Source organism: Scatophagus argus, chromosome 9, assembly GCF_020382885.2.
Source record: "Scatophagus argus isolate fScaArg1 chromosome 9, fScaArg1.pri, whole genome shotgun sequence".
Taxonomy (NCBI): Eukaryota; Metazoa; Chordata; class Actinopteri; family Scatophagidae; genus Scatophagus; species Scatophagus argus.
This window is the reverse complement of record NC_058501.1, coordinates 20,904,222-20,926,773: the sequence shown is the minus strand read 5'-3', so window position 1 is coordinate 20,926,773 and position 22,552 is coordinate 20,904,222. Positions and strand designations below refer to the sequence as shown.

The following is a 22,552-nucleotide window of genomic DNA, read 5'->3' as shown; positions in this document are numbered from 1 at the left end:
TTTAATGTCAGTAAAGATTTAAGCTGGTAAAAAATAACAAACAAAAACAACCTTTTTATGAATAAACATTTAATTGTGCTTTCATAACAGCATATGTCTTCATTTTTTTTTCTGTATATCAAACCCATATAAAATCTCCAAATAATAACTTAATTCATGAAAGGTACAGGATATGGACATGTGAGCGGAAACACTCGACAATACAAAGCAATCCAAAACAAAATACAGCACAAATAAACTCTCAACAGTCAACAGGTATACTGTTACATTGGAATGCATTACACAGTCAGTGTTATTATGATGTCCCTGTTGTAGTGTGTTGTAGTGTCCACCAGTCCTGTAATGCTGGACTGTGACCAGCAGGGGGAGGCCATGCTCAAAGAGTGAAACCTCCCAGTAACAGACACCCAGTGCGGGGGCTGGTGTGTCAAGCTGCACGTGGTTTGCAGCTGGTTCAGTGGTGAACCTCTGTCACCACCAGAGCATCACTCCTTCAGTAACAGTCTCATCCACTACATCTGTGGACATCTGCTCGGCACTTCCAAACACCGCACCTCCCGACGCACTTCATCCACAGATTCCTGAGTCCAGGCACAGATTCAGCAACTTGGCCCCCATATGCAAGAGGTCAATAACGGCTGTGCTCGTCTGTTGCAGTGACGATGACGTCCATCCAGATCCGCATGGATACTGCATTGGAAGCCACCAGGAAGAAGAGACGGTCGTATGTCTTCACGCAGAACGTCAGACTGGGCCGTGGAGACTGAAGGGAAAGCACAGACAGCGATAATGTGATAAGACAGGATGGAGAAGAAGCGTTCCTTCAGCTGCTGAATATTTCAACGTAACTGTAGAGATCCAGCTGAACCCAACAGGTTAATAAAGTTTTACTGCTCACTCAGGTCCATCTTTATGCCTCTGAGGAGCAGAGGAATCAGCTAATGTACCAATACTACACTGTAAAAACATTTGTGTTATCAGTTTCATGAACTTCACTTACAAGAAACTGTCTGTGAGAAGTTTAGGTGGCAAAATGTGTCTGAAACACTCAATGAAAATCTTAATCTTAAAAATAACTACTAACTGTAGCTTGTCTACTTGACGCAGTGGAGTAAAACGTAAATTAATTCACTCTAAAGGTGGACTTGAAAATTGCAGAGTTCTACCTGAGTAAAAGTGCTTAATTACTTTGCATATCCGTATTGTTTTGTTCTTTCATTTAAGTGGAGACCTAAACTCCTCATGGTGGCTAATGTAAATGACAGACTTTCTCATGTTAACTATAAACCTACACTTTATTTAAGACCCAAGATTTGCCAGCAGCACATAAATCTCACCTCAGCAGTGCTGGTGTTACCAGCCTTTGATTTCTAATCCAGTAATTGCAGAGACGGTCTGTGTCTTTAATCTCATGCTAATGTGCCACATCTATAATCTGTTCAATGACCAGTTTGGGGAAAGGAGCAACTTCAAATCACTGACACAAACTTCATGTCATGTGAACACACTACGATAAACACAGACATGGGGAGTAAATCTCCAAATCACATGAGATTTAGATGTAGCTCTAGTTCAGTTGAAGTAGTGCCCTAACCTATCAGATTAAAGCAGAGACCTTAACTGAAGTTCACAGTATCTTTAGGGATGTGTGCATCCATGTTAGTCCAACTTTGACAGATGTTTATTGATTCACGACTGAACCACACTGTCCTTCCCCTGCAGATTCAAAGTCCAGAGGTTTGGCACAGACTCTCAGTCGGAAACACTCTTTGCGTGTTGTGTGAGAACTCACAGAAGTGGCTGTTCGTAGATGGTCGTAGTAAACTTCTTCTATGGCCTGGAAGTAGATGACTCCCTTTAGCTTCCTCTCATCACAGTCTGCAGCAAAGGGAGAGAAAGTTATAAAAAAAAATAATAATGCTGTAACAACATACTCAGAAGGACTTCATGGATCCATTTAAGCCATAAAACCTGTTTCTGCTCTGGATGTGTATGAATTTAAAAAACAGAACATAGAGACAACAGAATATAAAGCAACATTAGCAGAGGATGGCAGCTGGTTATGATGCAATATTATTTTACAACAGGTCGGACTTTCAGTGAGCTATTGTGGAGGCGCAGGAGGCTTTTCTTCATGTAAACACACTGTCAGCATGTGTACACACCAGTCTCCCAGCCAGTCTAACCTGTATAGTAGGCTAGTCGTTTGTGGTCCATGTCAAACAGGAACCACCTCTTCTTCCACGTCTTGACCCTCCCCCCTCGCTTGGTAAGGAATCCCGCACAGCGTCGAGGCGTCAGCCGCAGGTCAGTGCAGTCGGCCACTCCGTGACCCAGAGACTCCAAGTGGGCCCGCAGGTCAAAGTTGGGAGACAGGAAAAGGGGCAGGCTGCGCTGCTGTGGGACACAGAATGGGAGTTTAGATGTGGTTGGAAAGAAACGCTCAATTTTGCATGAAAATTGAGGAAACAGTAATAACATTCAAAATCCCTTTTTTTATGGCTAAACTTGTTTTTGAGTGCGAGACGTCTGGTGATTGGGTGGTAAAAATGTAACGGCATCGTGATAGGAAGAACACTGTATTGTACTGTATATCAAAGTGAATTTGTTAGTTGAGGGGGATTCTGCTCAACCTGTGAAAAACAGTTGCATGATGTCTTGAGTGGCAGCAGAGGAGCTTTATCAAGTCAGAAACCATTATTTAAATTTAAATACAAAATGGGAGAGTGAAGTTTGAAAGATGCGGTGCTTACCAGGCTATGCAGTTGCATTATGGGAAATGTAAGATCCAGTGTTTTTGGCTCTAGATCTATACGGGATATTAAATGTCGGGACACTTCATCCTCTCCTGTATTTATTATGTGTATGTGTATCATGTATTATTATGGATTATTTTTTTTAATCCATAGTCCTTACAAAATCACTTAAACAATGTGTAACCTTTTCTGTTCTAAAACTGAACTGTTCAAGTGCACAAGCGGTGAATTTTCATTAACTCCACTTGTCACTGCACCCGACAAGCAACTGAACCGTGGCTAAATCAGAAGGGACTTTATTTTTTGTTTTAAAATGAAATCTTAAAAACTCAGTGGATATTAAAACCCTTCTGAAAACCACATATCAAAGAAGCCGCAGCTTAGCTTAGCTCGCTCCTCATCTGTGGCTCAAAGCTACATTAGCTTCTACTAGGAGCCAAACCTCTGACCAAACTGTCAGAATGCATTGTGGGTAATGTATCAGGTCTGATCATTTCTAAACTGTCCACTGCTCACAGTAAGAAGGCGACTGAGAAAATATGTTTCCAGGGTATTTAACGCTGCTTTGCGGGTGTCATTTCATACATACCGGGGAGTTTGGGGGAGAAATGGCCTGTGGTTGCTCCACTGGTTCAAGTTCTGGTCTTTGTTGGGGATTTGGCTCCAGTGGTCCTGTCCTGGGAGAGTTTAGCTCCCTCTGCCTTCTCTCGTCCAACAACAACCGCCGTCGCTCTTCCTGGGTGCACACAAGGATGGAATTATTAGCCATCAGCCTTCCTACAAAATACGTGATGGCTCCCCTTCAGGGTGACAAACGTGTAAAGACAATAACGAAACTGCTCCATCAGAGTACACTGAAAGTTCCTCTTTCTCGTTTCACACTCTACACGCGCTCAATCATTTGGTTACACATTTTTCGATCCTGGCAATCACCCGTGCTGCAAACATGCATTAGAGAACATTCACACATCTGCTAGCTGTTTTCTTGGACCATCATGTGCGAGCTGAATGGGTGTCAGTGATCAGACAGCCGTGTCTAAAACGGTGCGTCCCGGCTGATTAGAGGTGTTGACGAGTGTTTCCCACGGCAGGTGACTCACCCTCTCCCTCAGCAGCTTCTCTCTCTCCGCCTTGGCTTCCCTCAGTTTCCTCTCGATCTCCACGAGATCCAGCAGAGACGGGCTGCGACAGGAATTACATTAATCAGAACTGCAGCAAAGGTTAAGATACAAACAGCTGCGGAACGTGTAGGCGGTTAAAATCCACAAAAGCAGAATCAAACTAAATCAGGAGTGGGACTGCAATTCAATTCTTTCCCGAGATAAAAATATGTCACCGTGAATCAGTCCAACGTTACACAGTTAGCACAGCGGCTACTACAACAAACACAAGCTGTTATGAATCATTTACACAGCATAACGCAGACCATACAGCAAACCAAATAAAATCTTTGAGCTTCATTAAATCTTCATCCAGAGCTTAACTTGTAAGCTATTAAGGAGGCTTGTCAATCAGTATGTGACATTTCAGTGCAACATGACAACGTGAGACAACTACCGCTCATCCCAATCAGCCAAATGCCGTCTCACATGTTGCTTTCATTGTAAAATATTCCTCAACAAACAAACAAACTTGAGTTGTATTCTTGATTTAGTTTGTAGAGCCTGGAACAGAAGACCAAATTCTTCTAAACAGTCAAACTGACCATCCAGAGTCAAAGTCATCGTGCTATCACTGGAATCATTCGTCCCTGTACTTAAAAATTGTAATATTCCTTTAATGATTATTCTGATTGGTCTAATTTGGTTTCCGTTGCTCTCACTTGCAGTCTTACCTCCAAATAAAGAGCTTTAGATGATCTGGTTAATGAGCTGTTGGCTTGTTACTACCTGCCTGATTGTCTGACTGGTCATGTTTGCTGCTCTGTCAAGACTCCCAGATCAACGATTACTTTGTTGACTACAACGTGAGGCCAAAACTATGAAACCAAGACCCATGATTTAATAAACTGGAACAGTCTTTTGTGTCAGCCATACCTCATCTCACACACTGCAGATTTCACCAATTATGTGAGCAAAGATAAGATCTAGAAAGCGTGGATACCTGCCCCTACTGCTGCGTTCACATTCTAAGAGGCCTTGAAATCCACTCTTCAGTTCTGCTCTTTAAAAGTAAGCAGCGAGCAGCGAAGAAACTGACCTGGCGGCGCGAGAGCTTGTCGCACTGTTACACGGAGTGATGAACCCGCCGCCGTTACTGGTCCCAGGTTTGTGTCCGACGCCGTGCCCGTTGCTGAGCCTGTGGGGCGGGAGGGGGGGTGTGAAAGCCACCGGGGTCTGGCTGTCTGGAAGAGTCCGGACCAACGCTGAGAGATGAAACGAGACAGAGAAAGACAAGGGAGACCAACACACTTTGGTATGCATGAATAGATTTAAATCAGAAGTGGCATGGAAGAGTTTTTTGAGACAATGGATCACAAATTGTCAGCCACAGCACTCAGGAAGAGACCAAGAAAAAGTAAGGAGCACTTGGCACCTGACAAGACCTGACATGAACTTGTAGATCAGGCTACTTGGATATTTGGTGACAGATAGGTGTGTGTGGAAAAACAGATATTACTGGGAAGCGTTCATGCCCTTCCCCAGCTCATCCGGTCTGGTCAGGTAAATTTTGCTCCCTACCTAACGACCTGCCGTCTCTTCTGACACACCTGTGATTTGACTAAAAGGGAGGGAACTGAGCAAACAGTCAGACGAAATGAGCACATGAGTGCAGAGAGTGTGTGTTTATTGTTCTGTGTCATGGTGCTCTCAGCTTAAGCAAATGCAGAGCACAATAGAAGACAGAATAAAGATGGCTGGTAGAAGCTCACCGTGTGCTGAGAGCGGCCTGTCGGTGAGTTTGCGATGCGAACTCCGTCTTCTGGGCAAACTGACAGATTCTTTGCATGGTTCCTATAAAAACAGTCTAAGTATGAGCTGTGAGGCAGACAACTTCAGCTTCCAACCGGAGCTGAAAGGACCGGCCCGAAATCTGACATGAACACGTTCGATTTATTTTGATTGATAAATGATTAAACATTTAGGTCATTTTAAGCACCAATATCAAAGATTCTCAGCTTCAAGCCTCTAAAATGTTGATATTCTATTGGTTTTCTCAGAACTCATTAAGCTGAATATCTTAGGACCTTTTGTTGGACATTTTAAGAGATCAAATAAAAGGCAGATTAACCAATAATTTAATAAAATATTTTAATTGAAACCAAAATCCATGTCCATGTGGACAGGCTGCCTACCTGAGGAGGCTTGTGCAGCGTCAGAGGGGAGAGTGACATCATGCAAGGGACTGAATTGGTGATGTTCGACCAATCGGTGAACAGCTTCTTCTCTTTGAGAACCTGTAGGAGCACATTAAATTTCCTTTAAAATCCAGCAACGTATCTGTGGCGAAACCTGGCTGCAAGGTTCAGCCCTGAGCTTCGGATGGCGCTATGAGGGTGGAGCGGCAGGGAAGGTGACTGATGAAAGCTGCTGTGTTCGACATGTCACATCTGGCTGAGAATGAAAACTCTGTTTCCAAGGACGGGGGATTGCAATGAGTTAAAAAATTATCATTCCCTCACTATCTTTCCCTCAAACCCTCCCTCCCTGCTTGACTCACAAACACATGAGCGATTCAGTCGCCGCGTGCAGTCCACAGTTTAACCCTTTCTCTTTCTGCACTCCACACAGGAAACAGTGGACACTCTTAAAACATTTTAAGACAACAGCTGCTTTTTAACCAAATACCTCAGGTATTCTTTTATTCTACATTTGGTAAAATCTATGAGAAATGTGCCTTACAGTCTGTGTCACTACAAGCTTGATACAACCAGACTAATTTTTCACAAACTCCTGACTATAAAACACACAACTATCTCTTACCGTTGAAAGTTCACTACACATGTCAGAAGTAAACCGCCACCTTACTGCAGCTCTACACCGTCCTGTCCGCCTCTCCTCCTCTGTGCTGCCACTCCCTTCTGCCCTCCTCCCAGCTGTTCCTGTTCTCTCATTAGAAAAGGCAATGAACTAAAAATTCAAGGCAGTTTTCTGTCAAACACAATCTCAACGCCCGTCGGCCGTGAACATCGATTTGAGCGCTTTTCTTTTAGCTTACCGCTCGCTGCAAGGATGTGAAACTTCTCTCAGCTTGCCTTCTCTGCCTCTCACACACCCACACACATGTGCACACACACTCACAAACGCAACACCCTCCCTCACACTGCTTTACTCCTCCCCTCCCTCCAGCTTGAGTTAATCTTTCTCTCTCTCTCTCTGCCTGATTTGCTTCTCCCTCGACCAACTCTTGTCTCCTCCTCACTTTAACTGGAGCTGCCATATGTGTGATAAAAAGCCAAAACGACTGGCTGTCATAAAGTCAATCACACACTCTGAAACAGCAAGTGGTCATATTAAACACTGATAACACAGCGTGGGTTGTCCTCAAGATGTTAGACAACTAATAGTTATTGGATGTTTTTGATTAAATTTACATAAAAAAAAGGAAAACGTCTTTGGTTGAGCCTGATATCAGTCATTGTTTGGTGTACAGGAAATCTAAATCTAAATTCAAGCTTTATTTCCTTCTCTGCTCGATGCATCCTGGTAAACTCTAACATTAATTGTGCTACTTATTTTTTCAGCATGAGTGTTTATTTACGCCTGGCTCTTTTACCCCAGAATTTGGTTCAACAAAATGTATTGCATGTTTTTTTGTTTGTTTTTTTCTTTCTTTTCCATTTTTCTAAAGGTGTTCTGCCTTGGCCCGTCCTACCCTGCTGGGATTGGCTGGTACTTGTTGCCTTGATGCTTGATTGTGATTGGATGCTAGCTGTGAAATCCCGCCCTACTGAGCACAAGTGAAGATATGTTGAGATGTTAACGGCCTCCGTCATGGTGAATTAGTGGGTCAGACACATGAACTTCACACACGAGACTGGATTTCAAGTCACCTAAGATGGTGTTAATTTAGTTAATTATTAGAATTAACTGACTATTGTGTTTTTGTTTTGTTTTTTTAATTTCTGAAATTATTTTCAGTTTGCAGTCGCAGTTTTGTTAGGTTAAGGAACAAAATTACTTGGTTATTTTTAGACAACGGAACAACTTAGTAAAACCTACAAGGTTTCCCATACATTCATTTATTTATCTGTGGTGGCCTGCCAATATTAACTGTACCAGGCGTGTATTTTCTGAGCTATTTCTGAGCTCTCCTGCTCTAGACTTTGCTCGGTTGGGGCACACAGGAATACTAACAGCCACCGAAATATATCTGGTGACCCATTGCGGCAATATTATTTTTATTTTTTTTTTATTTATCAAAGAAAATGACCCCATCCAAGGTCACTTAACTGGTATTATGTCGCTCTATCCCGTAAATGCACTGATTTTTTTAATGTCATTCAGTCTCAAGTTGTTTCGAGCGTCATCATCATCAACAACAAACCTCGTGTGTGTGAGAGAGAAGGAAAAAGCAAGGTGAGCGGATTAAAGCAGTTTTAGTAAACACTAGAATACGGTGGAGAATTAAATTAAATAGAAATAAACTACATAAATAAAGAAATTGACGATTTAAATACATATAGGCTACATATATTTCCAATAGGCTACAGCAGCCAACACCCCCATACAATCACACATAGCTATATTGGCTACTTCCACCGCAGGTGCAAATGACATTATTGGCTATGTACACCTGGGTGCTTGCCTCTGCCGTGCTGAACACCCAGGTGTAAACTGCCACAGTGGGCACATCACCAAATAGCATGAGCATCACAAAACCTTCTTACCGTTTGACTCGTGTGGATGAGTTCCCTCTTTTCTTTCCTCAAGGCGGTCAGCTCCCTCTCCTTTTCCCTCTCCATCTCCCTCAGCTGCCTCTCCAACTGCTGGACTCGCTCCTGAAAATTCAGAACAAAGTTCCTCAAAAACCTTCCTCAAAAGAAATCTCACATCCCGTGTCTGACTCATCTGGCTGGCCTGAGTTTACTTAATCTTTTCATGATGTTTTGATGTAATATCATATTAACACGTCCGATGTGACGGCCTGTGTGCTGTGTGAGCGAAGGAGCAGAGCGCTGAGACCGAGACAGGATGCAAATCAATCGTCCATTATGCAAGTTATCGAGAGGCACGCGGGACAGCAGGGCCGAGAGGGCAACTCGAAGAGGTGATGGACCGAAATTAAATCAATGGCTTAGGACAGCAAATGTGACGCAGTGAGAGACAGACAGAAAGACAGACAGACAGACAGAGCATAGAGAGGACCTGCCATCTGCAGCTGAGTCAACTACCATCCTTATCACACAATCCCTCTCTTCATCTCTCACATACTCCAGCTAATTGAGGAACAATCCAGTATTATTTTCTCCATCTATCACTTGTCTATATTCATATGTTCCTGTGGAATTTGACATGTAAATGAATGCCTGTGCGAGAACGTAAACAAACACCACATGATGAAAAATTTTCCAGCTGCTTGCGCTTGCTCTCAAAAAAAGAGAATATTAATAATACTACAAACAATAATAAATTACTGTCATTATAAGAGGTTTTGAGTATAACGTCTCAACAGATATGGGATGGATTGCCATCAAATTTGGTACCAACATTTGTGTCATCATGCCAAATTTGTTTAATTTGTCCAATACTTTTATTCATCATCCAGTACCTGAAAATCATTCCTGTCATCCTCAGCTTGTGTTTTGTGCCAATAAGCAAATGTCAGCAGTTCACACGGTGAAAAGGGTAAACATGATGCTTGCCCAACATTAGCATGTTAGCACTGTCACCGTGAGCATTTGGTGTTAGCATGTAGCTCAAAGCACAGCTGTGTTTACGTCATGTCTGTAGACTCTTCGTCCTTTGCAAATCACATAAATGTTAGCCCTAAAGAAATTAACAATGGGACAAAAAATGTAAATATGTTCAGGTCAATGACATTCGAGGGTCGGCGCCTCACTGCAGTTACAAATGTTTGCATGCTCCAGCTTCTTCAAATGATCATGTCAATCCTAATATGAAGAATTTTAGTGTCTTTTATTTATTTATTTACTCTGGACTCAGTCACAATGCTGCAGAACAAACTGTTTAGAAATGATGATCATCATCTCTTCCACAGTACAGCAAGGCAGCAGTTCTCACACATCTGATCCAGCCTGCTCTACTCTGGAGAAAACTGTGCGGCCAATCACAGGCCTTCTTCACGCACGCCGCTTTCCAAAAACAGGCCTTAAACTCAAGGTGAATGCCTTGAACGAACACTTTTAATTTGGTACACCATAAGATGGCATTATTGCTGCCTTTAACTGACTTCATTTTAAGAATACTTCTTTTTGATTTAAACACCTGACCTGTAAATATATCTGAATCAACAATAATAGCTAGAAGAAGAAGAAGAATCAGCTTTATTGACAGTATATATATTTTTACATACACACACTGAATTCATCTTCTGCATTTGACCCATCCATTACATGCAGTGAAACACACAGGAGCAGTGGGCAGCATAAAGCGCCCGGGGAGCATATTGGGGGCTAAGTGCCTTGCTCAAGGGCAACAATAACAACATTAATAATTATAACATTTATAGTGAGCAAAATGATCCTGATAATAATTTTAGACATAAAATGACATGTAGCCTTGCTCCAAAACTTTCCAAATCCCCTCATGTGTTTCATCTTTTCATGTGCTCTGCTTTCCCTCTGACTCTTTTGATTTCTCTTGCATGGTGGCCTCCGATACCATTAAACTTGCCCTACAGAGTCATGTGACAGTGTCAATGAGATGTTGGTGAGGCTGAGGTAAAGACTGGAGGGGAGGCAAATCTTAACCTGGCAAGTACTGACTGTGAAGGACCGAGTCCTTCAGGATGAATAAGCCAATAATGATGATGGTTGAAGCGCTAGAAGCGAAGGCAACCGGATATCTTTCAGGTTGTTGAAGACGTTTCACCGAAAGGCTTCTTCAGTTCTGAGACTGACGGGGAGCTCCAGGTATTCGGATGAGAGGTGTAATGTCTCCAACAACCTAAAGATATCGGCTTGCCTTCGCTTCTACCACTTCAACGACCATGACCCAGAAGACTGAGAACCTACATCGAAATAATGATGATGATTTTCACTGTGCCACAGCGCAAAAATAGTATCTGAGCAAGATTTATAGTTTGGTTCATCAGTGCCATAAACTCTGTGATTATTATAGGAGGAGCTCAGATTTGTGGCTTTAAAGTTCACTTTCTGCTCTGCCCTCTGCTTATTTTAACTCTGAAAAGAAGAAAATTAATTTTAGAGGCTCACAGCTGCAGGAGGGTGGCAAAGATTTCAGCAAGAAAAACAACTTTATCTCAAGTCACAAACGGCAGAAAAGCAGCAGCTTTGGTAAAGTCGGGCTGATTATTGGTCACAAGCAACAGAGATGGGAGTGGAGTGGGTGGCTGAGCAAGAAAATCAATCAAGATAGTAGGAGGAGAGGTTGATAACTAACCTTAGATATCTCATGTCATGCAGGCAGTAAAAGAACTGCGTTCAGGTAGCCTTCTATGCACCTCATAAATGGAGTGAACTGCAAACTGTCCTCTTATGCTGCCCTTGGAGATTTTAAGGCTTTACTATCTGTTTTTTTTTTTTGTTTGTTCTGTTGTTCTGTTCTGTTTTGTTTTTTATTAACTTACCGTGTAGTCGTGTTGTTTCGGTTTGAAAACTGAAAACTGAAACATCAAAATGATGCAATTATTATGCTTGGTTTATCGCTGCTAAAAATATCTTTATGGGTTCTGACGCAACAAGTGAATGTTTTAGATGAGATGAACGTCGACTGACAAAACCAGAAACTTTTGTGTAACCAGGGGATAGACGAAATAACAAGAACACCTTACATGTCCAGTAACTGGACACAAACACCCCACATGTCACTAACAGTCTAAACAAATGAATGACAGAGCTTGAAGGTTTGTTCTCGTAAACTGGACCTTGTACTCAGATTTTTTTGGTCAAAATTGACCACTGCAGAGGGCGTTGCAGGTACTGTATTTTATTAAGCTGTGACGTGTCATTTTGTCAATCTGCTCATTGCACAAGTCTGACATAATAAATCTGTCTTGATGGGAAGTTTGTGTGAAGGCCAATCCCACGTAGCCTGTGACACCAAGCACATGACACATGGATGAGCTGTAAACTCGTAAAGCACGTCGGAGCAGCTGCGAAATTCTTGGGAAAATTCTTCCTGAAGGCACGTTGCTTACCTGTGCAGCGTTGACCACATGCTGCTGACATGAGATTTCCTTCTCCATCTCCCCTTCACTCCCTCCGTCCTTCTCTTCTGCGGTGCTGTCGTCCTCATTGTCGATGCCGCTCTCTCGCTCCAGAACACGAAACTCCCAGTCCTCAAAGGTCCGGACCGCCACTTCCATCACCTCTTTCTCCTGCATGGAAGACCCATAATTTAGTCTCATACAACCACTAAACAGGCCTTGTTTATATGTCATACTGTGGGGTCAGATTGTAAAAGTGTTAAAATGTTGGACGGCAAATGTATATTATTTATATTGAAAATTCCAATAATTTCAAGGAAACATTCAGATTTTTTTTCTTCTGTGAAAACATACATTTTATCTTAATGTTTTTATTATTCAAAAAACGACATATGGGAATTTGTATTTCTTGGTATTTTGCTAGTATAAACACTGGGTTCAACGATCCAAAACATTTTCAAAAAGAGTCAAATTATAAGTCCAAGTTAAAGCAAAAACTCTGACGGCCTCAGTACCTGCTCTGCTGTTCCTGTGCAGTGTGTTCTTCTTGACAAACCAGTTTCTTAAAGATCTTTCCACATAAATCTGACATGTCACAACATAAAGTAACAACCTGCCACTAGACTGGACTGCACCAAACCTGTCACTAAACGCTGCTTTTAAAACAAAGAAGCATCTTGTTCAGTCACATTCACAAGGAAAAAAATTACAGCTTGTGTGTGTGTGACACATCACGTTGAACCAGTACTGAACAATTGCACTTTGTACAACCAAAGAACAACATTACGTATAGAAGTCCAGAGCCAACCAAAGGCACTTGCGGTTTTATTTTTCATTTGAATCGCTGACAAGAACATCGTTTATTAGACTTTCACTTCTTCCTTAATAAATTCAGCAAAAATAAACACTCCACATATCAGGATATCAGATTCTCACCACACAGATACTGTGGTCGAAAGAATTCATGATGAAAGCGATCAGTCAGATTCATCTTTAAATGAGTTTGTTGTGTGTTTCTGTGAGGGGGAGGTCTGGAACTGCAAAAGTGTACAAAAACAACAATCCTGCTGTCGCTCACCTGCTGCAGCTGCAGTCTTAGCTGTTCTCTCTGGTTCTCTGGCTGACTGGGGATCAGTTTCTCCTTCTCCTCACACCTCCTCTTCAGTTCCTCCACCCTGCGTCTTTCCTCCTCAAGACTCTCTCGCTCCTGCCGTTACAGACATGGCAAGAAAGGAGTGAAGCAAGAGCGCAGTCATCACCGAACTCTCAAAAGCAAAACAAAAGACTTGACAACCACATATCTAATTTCAGATCAGCTCCACTCCAGCATTTCGTGGGAACTGACTTATCACTGACATGATCTCATTTTGATGTTTGTGGAGCATTGCTGAGCACACAGATGTCTACAACTCTCTCTGCTCTCCTTTTAAACGTCTTCACTGTCTTTAAGAAAGAAAAGGTTTAGTCGGTCATTAATCGCAACAGCGCAACACAATCACGGCATGAAGCACAAATGCAATGCAAACAATTAAAAACAAGAGTCTCAGTCCATTTCACTCTACGATACCTTCTGTCTGTCGGGGTGTCTCTTCACCGACTGTCTGCTCTTCTGCTGCAGAGCCTGCAGCTTCTGTGTGTGTCTGTGCAGCTGCGTCTTCTCCGTCTGCAGCTCGCCCTGCAGCAGCGCGATCTCCAGCTGCAGCTGGAAGAACAGGAGACGCAGCTGAGCTCAATCACATTGAACAGACGTCGAGCAGGTCACAGATACGCATTCCTTCTCCCTGATTGCGTTTGGCGTTTGGAAAGATATGAATGCGCAGACTTCAGCAGAGACGCAACTGAAAACAAATTAACAACCAACACCATTGTGTTGGTTGTTAATTTGTTTCAGCAGTTAAGAGAAGCTACAATGAAAACTTAACCGCCTGCTGTGCAACAGTTGGCGAACATTATTCTTTAATTTATTCCAGGGCTGCAACTTTTAACTGTTTTCACATTGATTCATCTGCAGAATAATCTTTAATTTAATCAATTAACCCTTAAATCTATGAAATGTCAAATAATGGGACGTATTTGATGTATTTGTGTGACCGTGAGTCATCTAAGATGCTCACCTCGATCTTTAGTTCCTCCTTCTTTTGGTCGATCTCTGTGATTCGCCGTTGGAGCAATGAGGGCGACGGCAGGACCCTCAGTGAGTTCATCTCCTGCTTTTTAATGCAGGACTGACAGATAAGGAGGACAAAGTGGACAAAGTCACCACATGCAAGCTAAACACTTTAGACTACAAACATGGGATGATTTCATGTTCCATCATTGCGTCGTTGGCCATAATACACCATCAACAATAACCTCATCACTCACTGTTTCACTCTCCGTGCTGCTACTCTCTGTATCTGACTCCGCCCCTGAGGAGGCGGGGCTTTGGCCTCCAGCCACTCTGGTGATCCACGGCGGCCGCATCCGCTGCTGCCACTGGCTCCTGGGGCTTTCCATGTTGTGCTGGGGCATTTCTGAGGGCCGAAACGAGGGAGGCAGTTAATGAGAGAACTACACAGCGGGGGTCTTTAGTGAATCTTGTGGTAATCTAATCTGCTCCACAGCTGAAGATCAGCAGAGATCAGGTGACAGTTCACAGCTGAGCAGTACTGCATAAGCACTTTAAACCACAGAAATCGCCCGTGGGCTTCGTGAAAGCTGCCTGTGATGGAGAAAACAACCAGCAGCGTAGAGGAAACTACAGTGAAAGCGTGGGGAGAATTCAGGATGTGGCCGGTGGTTTGTGGTTGTGTTCCGGGGTCTCGGGTGTGTGTGGACACAGGGGTGATAAATGACGATCTATTCTGTCGGAGGCTTTTGATGTGCATCAGCAAGCGAGACGGTACACGAATGCAACAAGAACAACATACAAGGAGAAATCGACCACAAAATTGAATGTTGGAGAACATCAGAAAAGACTTTGAAGTACTTTTATGTTGCACTTTATTGTTGTCCGTCACATTCATGTACATTTACATGAGCACATATCATTATATACTGCAGTTCCACATCAAAGTGCTTCCCAACATTTGAGAATATGTCAACCTAAAGGCCTGTATTGTGCTGGTGTCTTTTCTTTTTTCTTTACTCCTCCATTGTGTGGTCACAAAAACATGCATGCTAGCAGAAACACACAGACCAAAACCGACTTGTGGGAAAATACTTCTGATTTCTATTGTCCAACCTTTTCCCACCATCTTCCCTCACCCTCTGTGCCTTCCCGCTCTACTTGTGTCCAGACCTTATTAGGCTGTAGGGAATGCAGACGGAGTGGAAGCACGGAGATAAATATACAGCCGAGATATGAGTGAGGGCTTCCAAATGACGACTGGCAGAGACGGACACGGAGACGGAGAGAGGGAGGCAAGAGAAAACAGCAGGAAATGGAGTGTGAAGTGTCAAAGACCTGTGTCTTGTTTCCAGGACATACCAAAATGAGCAACATGTATCTTCATGATGTTCATGGGGATAAAGTATATAAACATTTCCCTTCAGAAGGACATCTTCATGGGTTTAATTCCACATCCACCAGCCTGTACTAACCGGTGAAACATCATGGGGTTTTTGTGTTGCACATTAGCATCTACAAAATGAGCGCCAGATGACCTCTGTGTGAAGTAACTACGTTTATAAGAATATAATGATCTGTGTGGTGGGAAATTTAGCATAAAAAGGTGTGTTTTCTCACTGTTACTATTACTAACCCTCACCTGAAATAAATAAATAAAAACTAATTTACAAATTCACCTAACATGAAAGTTGACTCTCAAGTACTGAAAGGATAAATGTCCCTGATGTGACTTCAAAGGGGAAAATCTTTTTTTAAAAAAAAAAAAAAACGCTTTTATTTTAAAAGAAAAATCCCCAGATGCTTTTATGGAGGAGAAGTTCAGTATAAAGTTAATAAAAAGTCCTCACACACCCTAGGTTGCACTTTCTGTAGCACATTGACCACAGCATTCAACAGGAAACCAGCTCATTTCACAGTTCTGAAAATGCTTCCAGTAAGAGAAAGTGAAGCCGAATGCAGCAGAATAAATGGCAACTGAGCAGCAGATTGCACATCAGAGTCATCAAAGTTTCCCTTGTTTTAAAGTGTCATTTGATTTTTATCACAACAATGACAGCACCACTCATTGCACACTACCACTCATTAACTAATGTTGTTTACAGTGACAGAAAGCAGAAGAGTTCAGAGGTCAAATGTCTGGACTAAGACAAAAATGCACCTCAACCCTCAACATATTAATATTTTTTTATTGTATTGATCATTTAACTTGATACTGAACATTTGTGCTGTGCTCTGTAGTCCAGTAAAAGCTGCAAACTTCTAGGGAAAGCAAGGCTGCTGGAGAGAGCTTCACACTGAGTTACATTATAATCCAAACAAACATCAGTGCAAGCGTTTGCTGCCTGACCTCTAGCTAAAGTCCACTCAGATACACTATCAACACGAGAGAGACAGAGAGAGAGAGACATCCAGGAGTAAAGTCCGTGCTAACACAGTGCTTTTTCAAATGAAACCAACAAAAGGCTAAACAAACACAAAGCAGTGACAAAACAAGAGACAGTGAGACAGAACGAGGCAGCAAGAAGAGCACCAACTACAGATAACATACAAGAGTACGAGCAGAAAAAAGGGCAAAGTTCAGCCTGAGACTCAGATCAAAGAACAAAACACAGTTTTGTGCCCGAAATAATTGGGCTTGATTGAGGGGAAGGGAGCGCCGCTGGAGAATAAGATAGCAGAGAGGGAGCGAACAGAGACGCACTTCAGCATCAAGTGTGCATGTGCGTGTGCGTGTGTGTGTGTGCACGAGTTATGTAACGACTATGCCAGAGGTAACACAAGACTCTCTGCTGGACTGCAGAACTCTGTATCAATCCACAGCTCTATCAATCACAGATCAGCAACAGATGATTCAACACAGCACAAACACACACGTGGACGCACACAGTCAGAGACTTACGGGCGCACAACAGAAAGCTGCTTGTGTCATATCGTCTCATCGTGCACTCAAATTAGCCAAGGTTACGCCGAGCTTTCAGCCATCTCCATTCATATCACTTGTGTGTTGGATCGCAGGTAATCCAGATAGAAGTCAGACAATTAACACTTGTGTGTCCAGTTGTGTGTCTTGTGTGTCCAGTTGTGTGTGTGTGTTAAATCAACATGGCTGCCTCATCAGGGTCTCTCGTGGTGGTTTGTTGATGGCAAAGACAGAAAATCCCACTTAGTACATTGACAGTCAGCGACCGAGTCAGTGGTTACAAACTGAAGAAAATTATTACAAAATTTTGGCTTTTTACAAATGAGGAAACTGTTATTCAATTTAACATCAGCAAAGTGCGAAAAAAATTGTGCAGACTTCTTCTTTGTCATTACCCACAACGCAACTCATCCACCAACAATTCAGTCAGGGGTTTAGCCGTGTTATGCTAGCAGCGGCTAATGTGGCCTTGAGCTTCTATCCTTAAGCAGATCAGGATCGGACCACAGAGGTCTGGTAAGATCACTTCTTTCTCACATCACACATCTGGGTTTTCCCCACCCCCCGCTGTCAAACTTGTTAGCCCCAAGATGCTGAAGATGTTGACTCAAGTGACATCACATGAGGCATCATAATCAGACTGCACACAGACCCCCCTGGAGCCTGAAAAGGCTTTATTCAACTTTTTTTCCCCCTCCACTTGTCATGGCCTAACAGGGAACGCCACTCCACCGAGTGGCGTTCCCTGTTAGGCCATGACACGTTTCAAACTTCCTCCTCCAGGAAAGAGAAAAACTGAACGCAGCACGGTAGTTAATAAAACATTAAAAACACCACACAGGAGCCCCCTGAAATGACCTTGGCCCTGTCAGGACCCCAGTCACTGCTGAGCAGCTAAAAGGAAAAGCAGGGTTAAGCATTGTGTACAGAAAACCATAAAGTCAACACTGAATAACAGCTATATTCCAGCAGCAGCGCACAGGACAAAAGAGCTGTGACGGCAGCACGCTCAGTGTGGGTGTGAATGCTGATTACAGCCTGTCAGTATGCATTCAGTGGATGGGCACTATAGGAAAAACAGGGAACACGTGGGGCATGTGAGCTGAACTGCCCTGTAAAGAGGGCAGCAGTGCACAATGCCAAATTAATTCACCAAGGACAGGCTCGGAGGTCGAGTCACTCTGAGTTCACTCAGTTTGATCAGTTTAAGACACATTAATGCAGTTCTTTGTAGAAAAATACAGTCATGTGACAACAGGTAGATCTGAGTGAAATGGATGCAATCATCAAAATAAGAATTTTTGCTGTGATAGAGTATAAATATCAGTGGCTCTAATGAAAATATACACTGAACCGCAAAATATAACGTATAAAGGTGTATTACAACTTTTCAATCTCTTAATGAATGAGTGTAAAAAGTGGAAGAGGGACTTTTGTGACCCAGCTTTGACAGGAACTAGTCTCTGGCTTACTCTGCACTGCAGTGCAAACAGAAACAGACTGATGATGTGTATTAAGCTCTGTGGGCTGAAGCTCAGCTTGGCACAAAATGGAGAAGAAGACTGATCTCACCGCAAACTCTAATTCATTTTCCATTAAGTCACAAAGTCTCTAAGGGCTGAAATTTTGTTGTTAAAATGATCAGATCTTGTGCAGGGGTTTTTGGTTTCTTTCATAGTTAGAAGTTATGATCCGATATATAGATCTACAAGATTTTCTAGACCTTTGCGGTGAATATTGCAATTAAATAAACCTTGGACTGACCAAAACCAGATCTCTCTCCTGCTTATAGACTGAGACCCACACTGAAAAACAAAAGATTACAACTCCACTTCCCCTGACTGTCATGTTAGGTTTACGGACTCTGAATATTTTCCAATGATTAGCGAGTTGTGAAACCAGTCGTGCTCACAACAGCATACATTCCCCCACATAATGCTGTACAAATGCCACATTAACTTAAACACAGTGCCCTAACACAGACCGGAGGGGCAGCTACCATCCAGATGACAAAATCCTCATTCAGTTACTGAGAGTGGTGTCCTCTCGTCTCCAGAAAGCATCAGAACAAAACCAAAAAATTAAACCTTGTGAACTTGTGCAGCAAGTCACATATTCTTTTTACTGACCACAATTATATGCTGTGGCTTCAACCAAACAGAACAGACCTCCAGTCTTGGCCTGACACCATCATATTAACATCTTGGGCACGTAATGTTTCCACAGAGCATAACAAATTTTCCTATTTTCATTGTCAACATGGAGACACTAAAGTTCCTTGCTCGTGTCCAGCTACATGGCTCCAACCAAAGGCAAAAAAAACACATGAAGTCTTGAATGAAGTTTGGTTGAGAAAACCTCCATATGCAAGTTACCTAATCCACATATGACTGAGTGTTCATGCGTACTGATATTCTGTCGGGCAAAGAGCACGCTGTAGTTTGACAGATTAAATATTGTGGGCTACTCAGCAGTGACCTCTGGACTTCCTGCGTGTGGCTCCTGCTGGCTCGGCATCAAGGACCAGGAAGCTGTCATCACAATACAAGTTTGTGAAGAGGAAAAGCAGGTGAGAGGAGGCTGTTTTGGCTGTGGCCCAGCTGTCACTGAGAGAAAAAAAAGTGACATCCTGACACTTGGGTGGCATCGCATAAAACAAAACCACCGATGCAGCGAGTTAAGCTCAGTGTCACGAGCAAAAAATAAAGAATTACTGGCAACATTGTGCATTGTGACTCAAGTAGTTAACTTAGTGAAAATTAAGCTGACTATTAAAAGGAAACCAGCCAGTGTAAAAAAAAACAAAACAAAACAAACAATAATAATAAAGGAAAGTTCGGGCTCATTCTGTTGGTTTGTGGTGTATTTTTCTACATTCCTGTGGAAAATCGGATGACAAGCTGATGTCAGTTTGAAATGTTGTGCAGTCACTACAATGGCAGCTTTATGTGGTGAAGATTTTTCAGCCATTTCTGTGGTCAAGTTCTGGTGTTGGTCCCACAGAGTTTTTTTATTTGAAGGGGAACATAAGCTTTAAGATCGGGATAAATCTGATGTAGAGGAAGCTGATAAAACAGTTTGAGCACGACTACCAGCCAGGCGCTGTTCGAAAATACCTCAATACCAAAATAATACTTTTTTTTAATTCAACAAAAAGAAGCCAACCTTATCAAAAGCTATACACTAGCTGCTGTAGAAGAACTCTGGTGAAGATATTCAAACAGTCTAATTAGAGTTTAATTAAGTTTGGTTGGCATCAGTGGAACTTGGCCTGACTTTTTACTTTTTGTTTGATGTTCAGCGATCCAAATGTATTTACTTAAAGTATTTCCTCACCCTCAAGCTAAAAATCCACTATCAGTTGACAATCAGGAAAATAACTGATATATTAAATTGATAAGTGCAAGCAACACTGTGAACGCTGGTGTTGTCACGCTGTCTATCTGACGTGAAAAATCATTAGCTGCAGCCCTACTAAAATGCACCGAGTATCACAAAAGGAAAAGAGCTTTCTTTAAGCCTTACACACATTAGGAAATCTTAAATATACTGTTGGAAAATCTCTCGGTGCTCTGTGTGTGTATGTATAACTCCTGGCATCTGTGCAGGTTCAACTGTGCTGACGGAGATTCCTTCGGCCTGAGTAAACCTCTGGGAATTGTGATGCAAGAAAACAGTGATCCACTAATGACAGGCCTCGGATGTAGGGCTCAGACAAAGATTTGTCCAAAGCAGGCAAAACAAGCCGTGTGTGTGTGTGTGTGTGTGTGTGAGACCAAATAACTTCAGGCAGATCTCCCCAGACAGCAAACCCTCCCAACCCAAGGCGAAACCTCTGCAACCTACACTCCCACCCTCTGTGTTTACCTTGTATGTGCTGATGGGGGGGGATAAAAGGCCTGGTATCTCAGGGTCATTGTAAACAAAAGGAGAATTTATGTAAACAGGGATTATTGTCCTGGGACAAGGCTTGACTGAGAAACATCAAGTTCAGCTCGGAGAAAGTACTGCGAGTATTTTCACAGATACGGAATGACTAATCTTAATTACTCAGGTCTGTATTTGGGCCAAAGGGTGGGACAAAACATTATGAAGTATGAATCAATGAAACGTGACTATTTAACAAAAGCAGACGAGGAATTCACTTAGTTTCAAGCAAGAGGCTGCGTTGAGTGCGCTCAACATCAGTAAGCTTTATTAATTCCTCTTTTGTTGTGGGTGCAGAAGGATTAAAAGAGCAGTCCAACACGGTGAAATGGGTTACACACACAAACACATTAGTGTCTGGGCAGCATCTGACTTTTTGTCTCGCGTGGGAAGTAGTTTTGTGGCTGATGCTCAACAACAGGAACTACACGAGCTTTGTGTAAGCTGTTTTATTTTCTGGCTTGGTGCAAACAACACAAAAGCGAGTTAAAGCGATTTTCAAAAAAGGTCTTACCTGGAAAACGTGCTCCAAACTAAGCGACAAACGGCTGTGTGCGGTGATCCAGTTCATAACATAGTGGCAAAACCGGACGAAACCAACGAGGGGGAAACGCGGTAGAAGAAGAAGCGTGTCGAAACGTCACTCCGGCCAAAAGCTTTTAAAGCTTCCACTTTCCGACGCACAAGTCAAAGTACGAGCTCACAGACTGTCTGCTGTGACGCTGACTGTCACTGCTGGGCTCTTTTAAAATTATTATCTCCACCTGGTTTGATTCAATCCCTCCCAGGAAAACACGACAGGTCGGCGTGTACTGCTGTCGGCGTCAACAGGTGAGACTGAAGTGAAAGCACGCGCAGGAGGGCGACGACGACGCAGGCGAAGCGCCGGCCAATGAACGCGTCGCGGTGAAGGCATGTCCTCTCCTGGGCCGAGCAGGCTTCACCGCCGGCTTCTGCGCTGTTCAGACGGCAGTGAGAGTCCCGCACCGAAATGGGATTTCTATTCTGGGAACTGGGGCTTTCTCATTGTGGAGTGGCTCGACTAGGAAGAGCCATCCAGGCATGTTGCCAGCACGCTGTGAAGTGAAGCACCACTTAAATACTTTGAATGACAAGCTCCCATGGGAGGTCAGTAAAATAGAGCAGGTTAGCTTGGGGTCAGCTGCAGAAATGTTCTAATGTTCTAATGACAAAAGTCATTTGGTCCTCGCCCTCCATGACGGAGTGATCACACAGAGGTGAACATTTCCAAAGATTACAATTACAGCTGTTTTGTTATGGGAGTCAGATATAAATTAGAACGAAACTGTTAACTATTTAACCATTTAGAAGCACATAGAGCTCAACTGTGTAGTTTGTAGTGCGGCCTAAAGCATTTAATCTCATTTTATTCACCTTAAAGGCATAAGCCCTTTCTTGATGGCTTCTTTCTTGTAAAAACACCAAAGTGAAAATGCAAGAGGATTTCATCTGTTGTTCTGAGAAATGAGAAACATACATAGCCTCTGCACTGAGGTGCTGGCTTACGACCCCCACCTGCGATGGAAA

At 42.8% G+C, this 22,552-nt stretch overlaps 1 protein-coding gene across 4 annotated transcripts; it reads right to left on the bottom strand.

Annotated features, from left to right (window-relative positions):
• Positions 1-52: 52 nt before the first annotated feature.
• phldb3 (pleckstrin homology-like domain, family B, member 3) lies at positions 53-21,934 on the bottom strand. 4 transcript variants are annotated; one of them, XM_046399957.1, is made up of 15 exons: positions 21,519-21,934; positions 14,412-14,567; positions 14,162-14,272; positions 13,615-13,749; positions 13,126-13,254; positions 12,039-12,218; positions 8,587-8,697; positions 6,052-6,153; positions 5,629-5,710; positions 4,956-5,121; positions 3,857-3,938; positions 3,346-3,492; positions 2,187-2,394; positions 1,793-1,878; positions 53-763 (listed from the first exon to the last, which is right to left on the bottom strand). In XM_046399957.1, exons 1-15 carry the CDS (start codon positions 21,573-21,575, stop codon positions 629-631), a joined length of 1,887 nt encoding a protein of 628 aa, XP_046255913.1. In that variant the 5' UTR covers positions 21,576-21,934; the 3' UTR covers positions 53-628. The 4 variants fall into 4 exon arrangements, with proteins under 4 accessions (XP_046255913.1, XP_046255912.1, XP_046255914.1 ...); XM_046399956.1 differs by having other exon boundaries at positions 2,187-2,397; positions 21,519-21,907; XM_046399958.1 differs by having other exon boundaries at positions 2,187-2,397; positions 14,412-14,560; positions 21,519-21,892.
• Between the last annotated feature and the right edge of the window lie 618 nt (positions 21,935-22,552).

Coding starts and splice junctions, on each gene's coding strand:
- phldb3 (XM_046399956.1), bottom strand. CDS start 21,575: ATGAACTGGATCACCGCACACAGCCGTTTGTCGCTTAGTTTGGAGCAC. Junction 14,568..21,518: donor GTTTGGAGCACGTTTTCCAG/GTAAGACCTTTT, acceptor CCCTCGTTTCGG/CCCTCAGAAATGCCCCAGCA. Junction 12,219..13,125: donor TAAGACTGCAGCTGCAGCAG/GTGAGCGACAGC, acceptor TCTTCCATGCAG/GAGAAAGAGGTGATGGAAGT.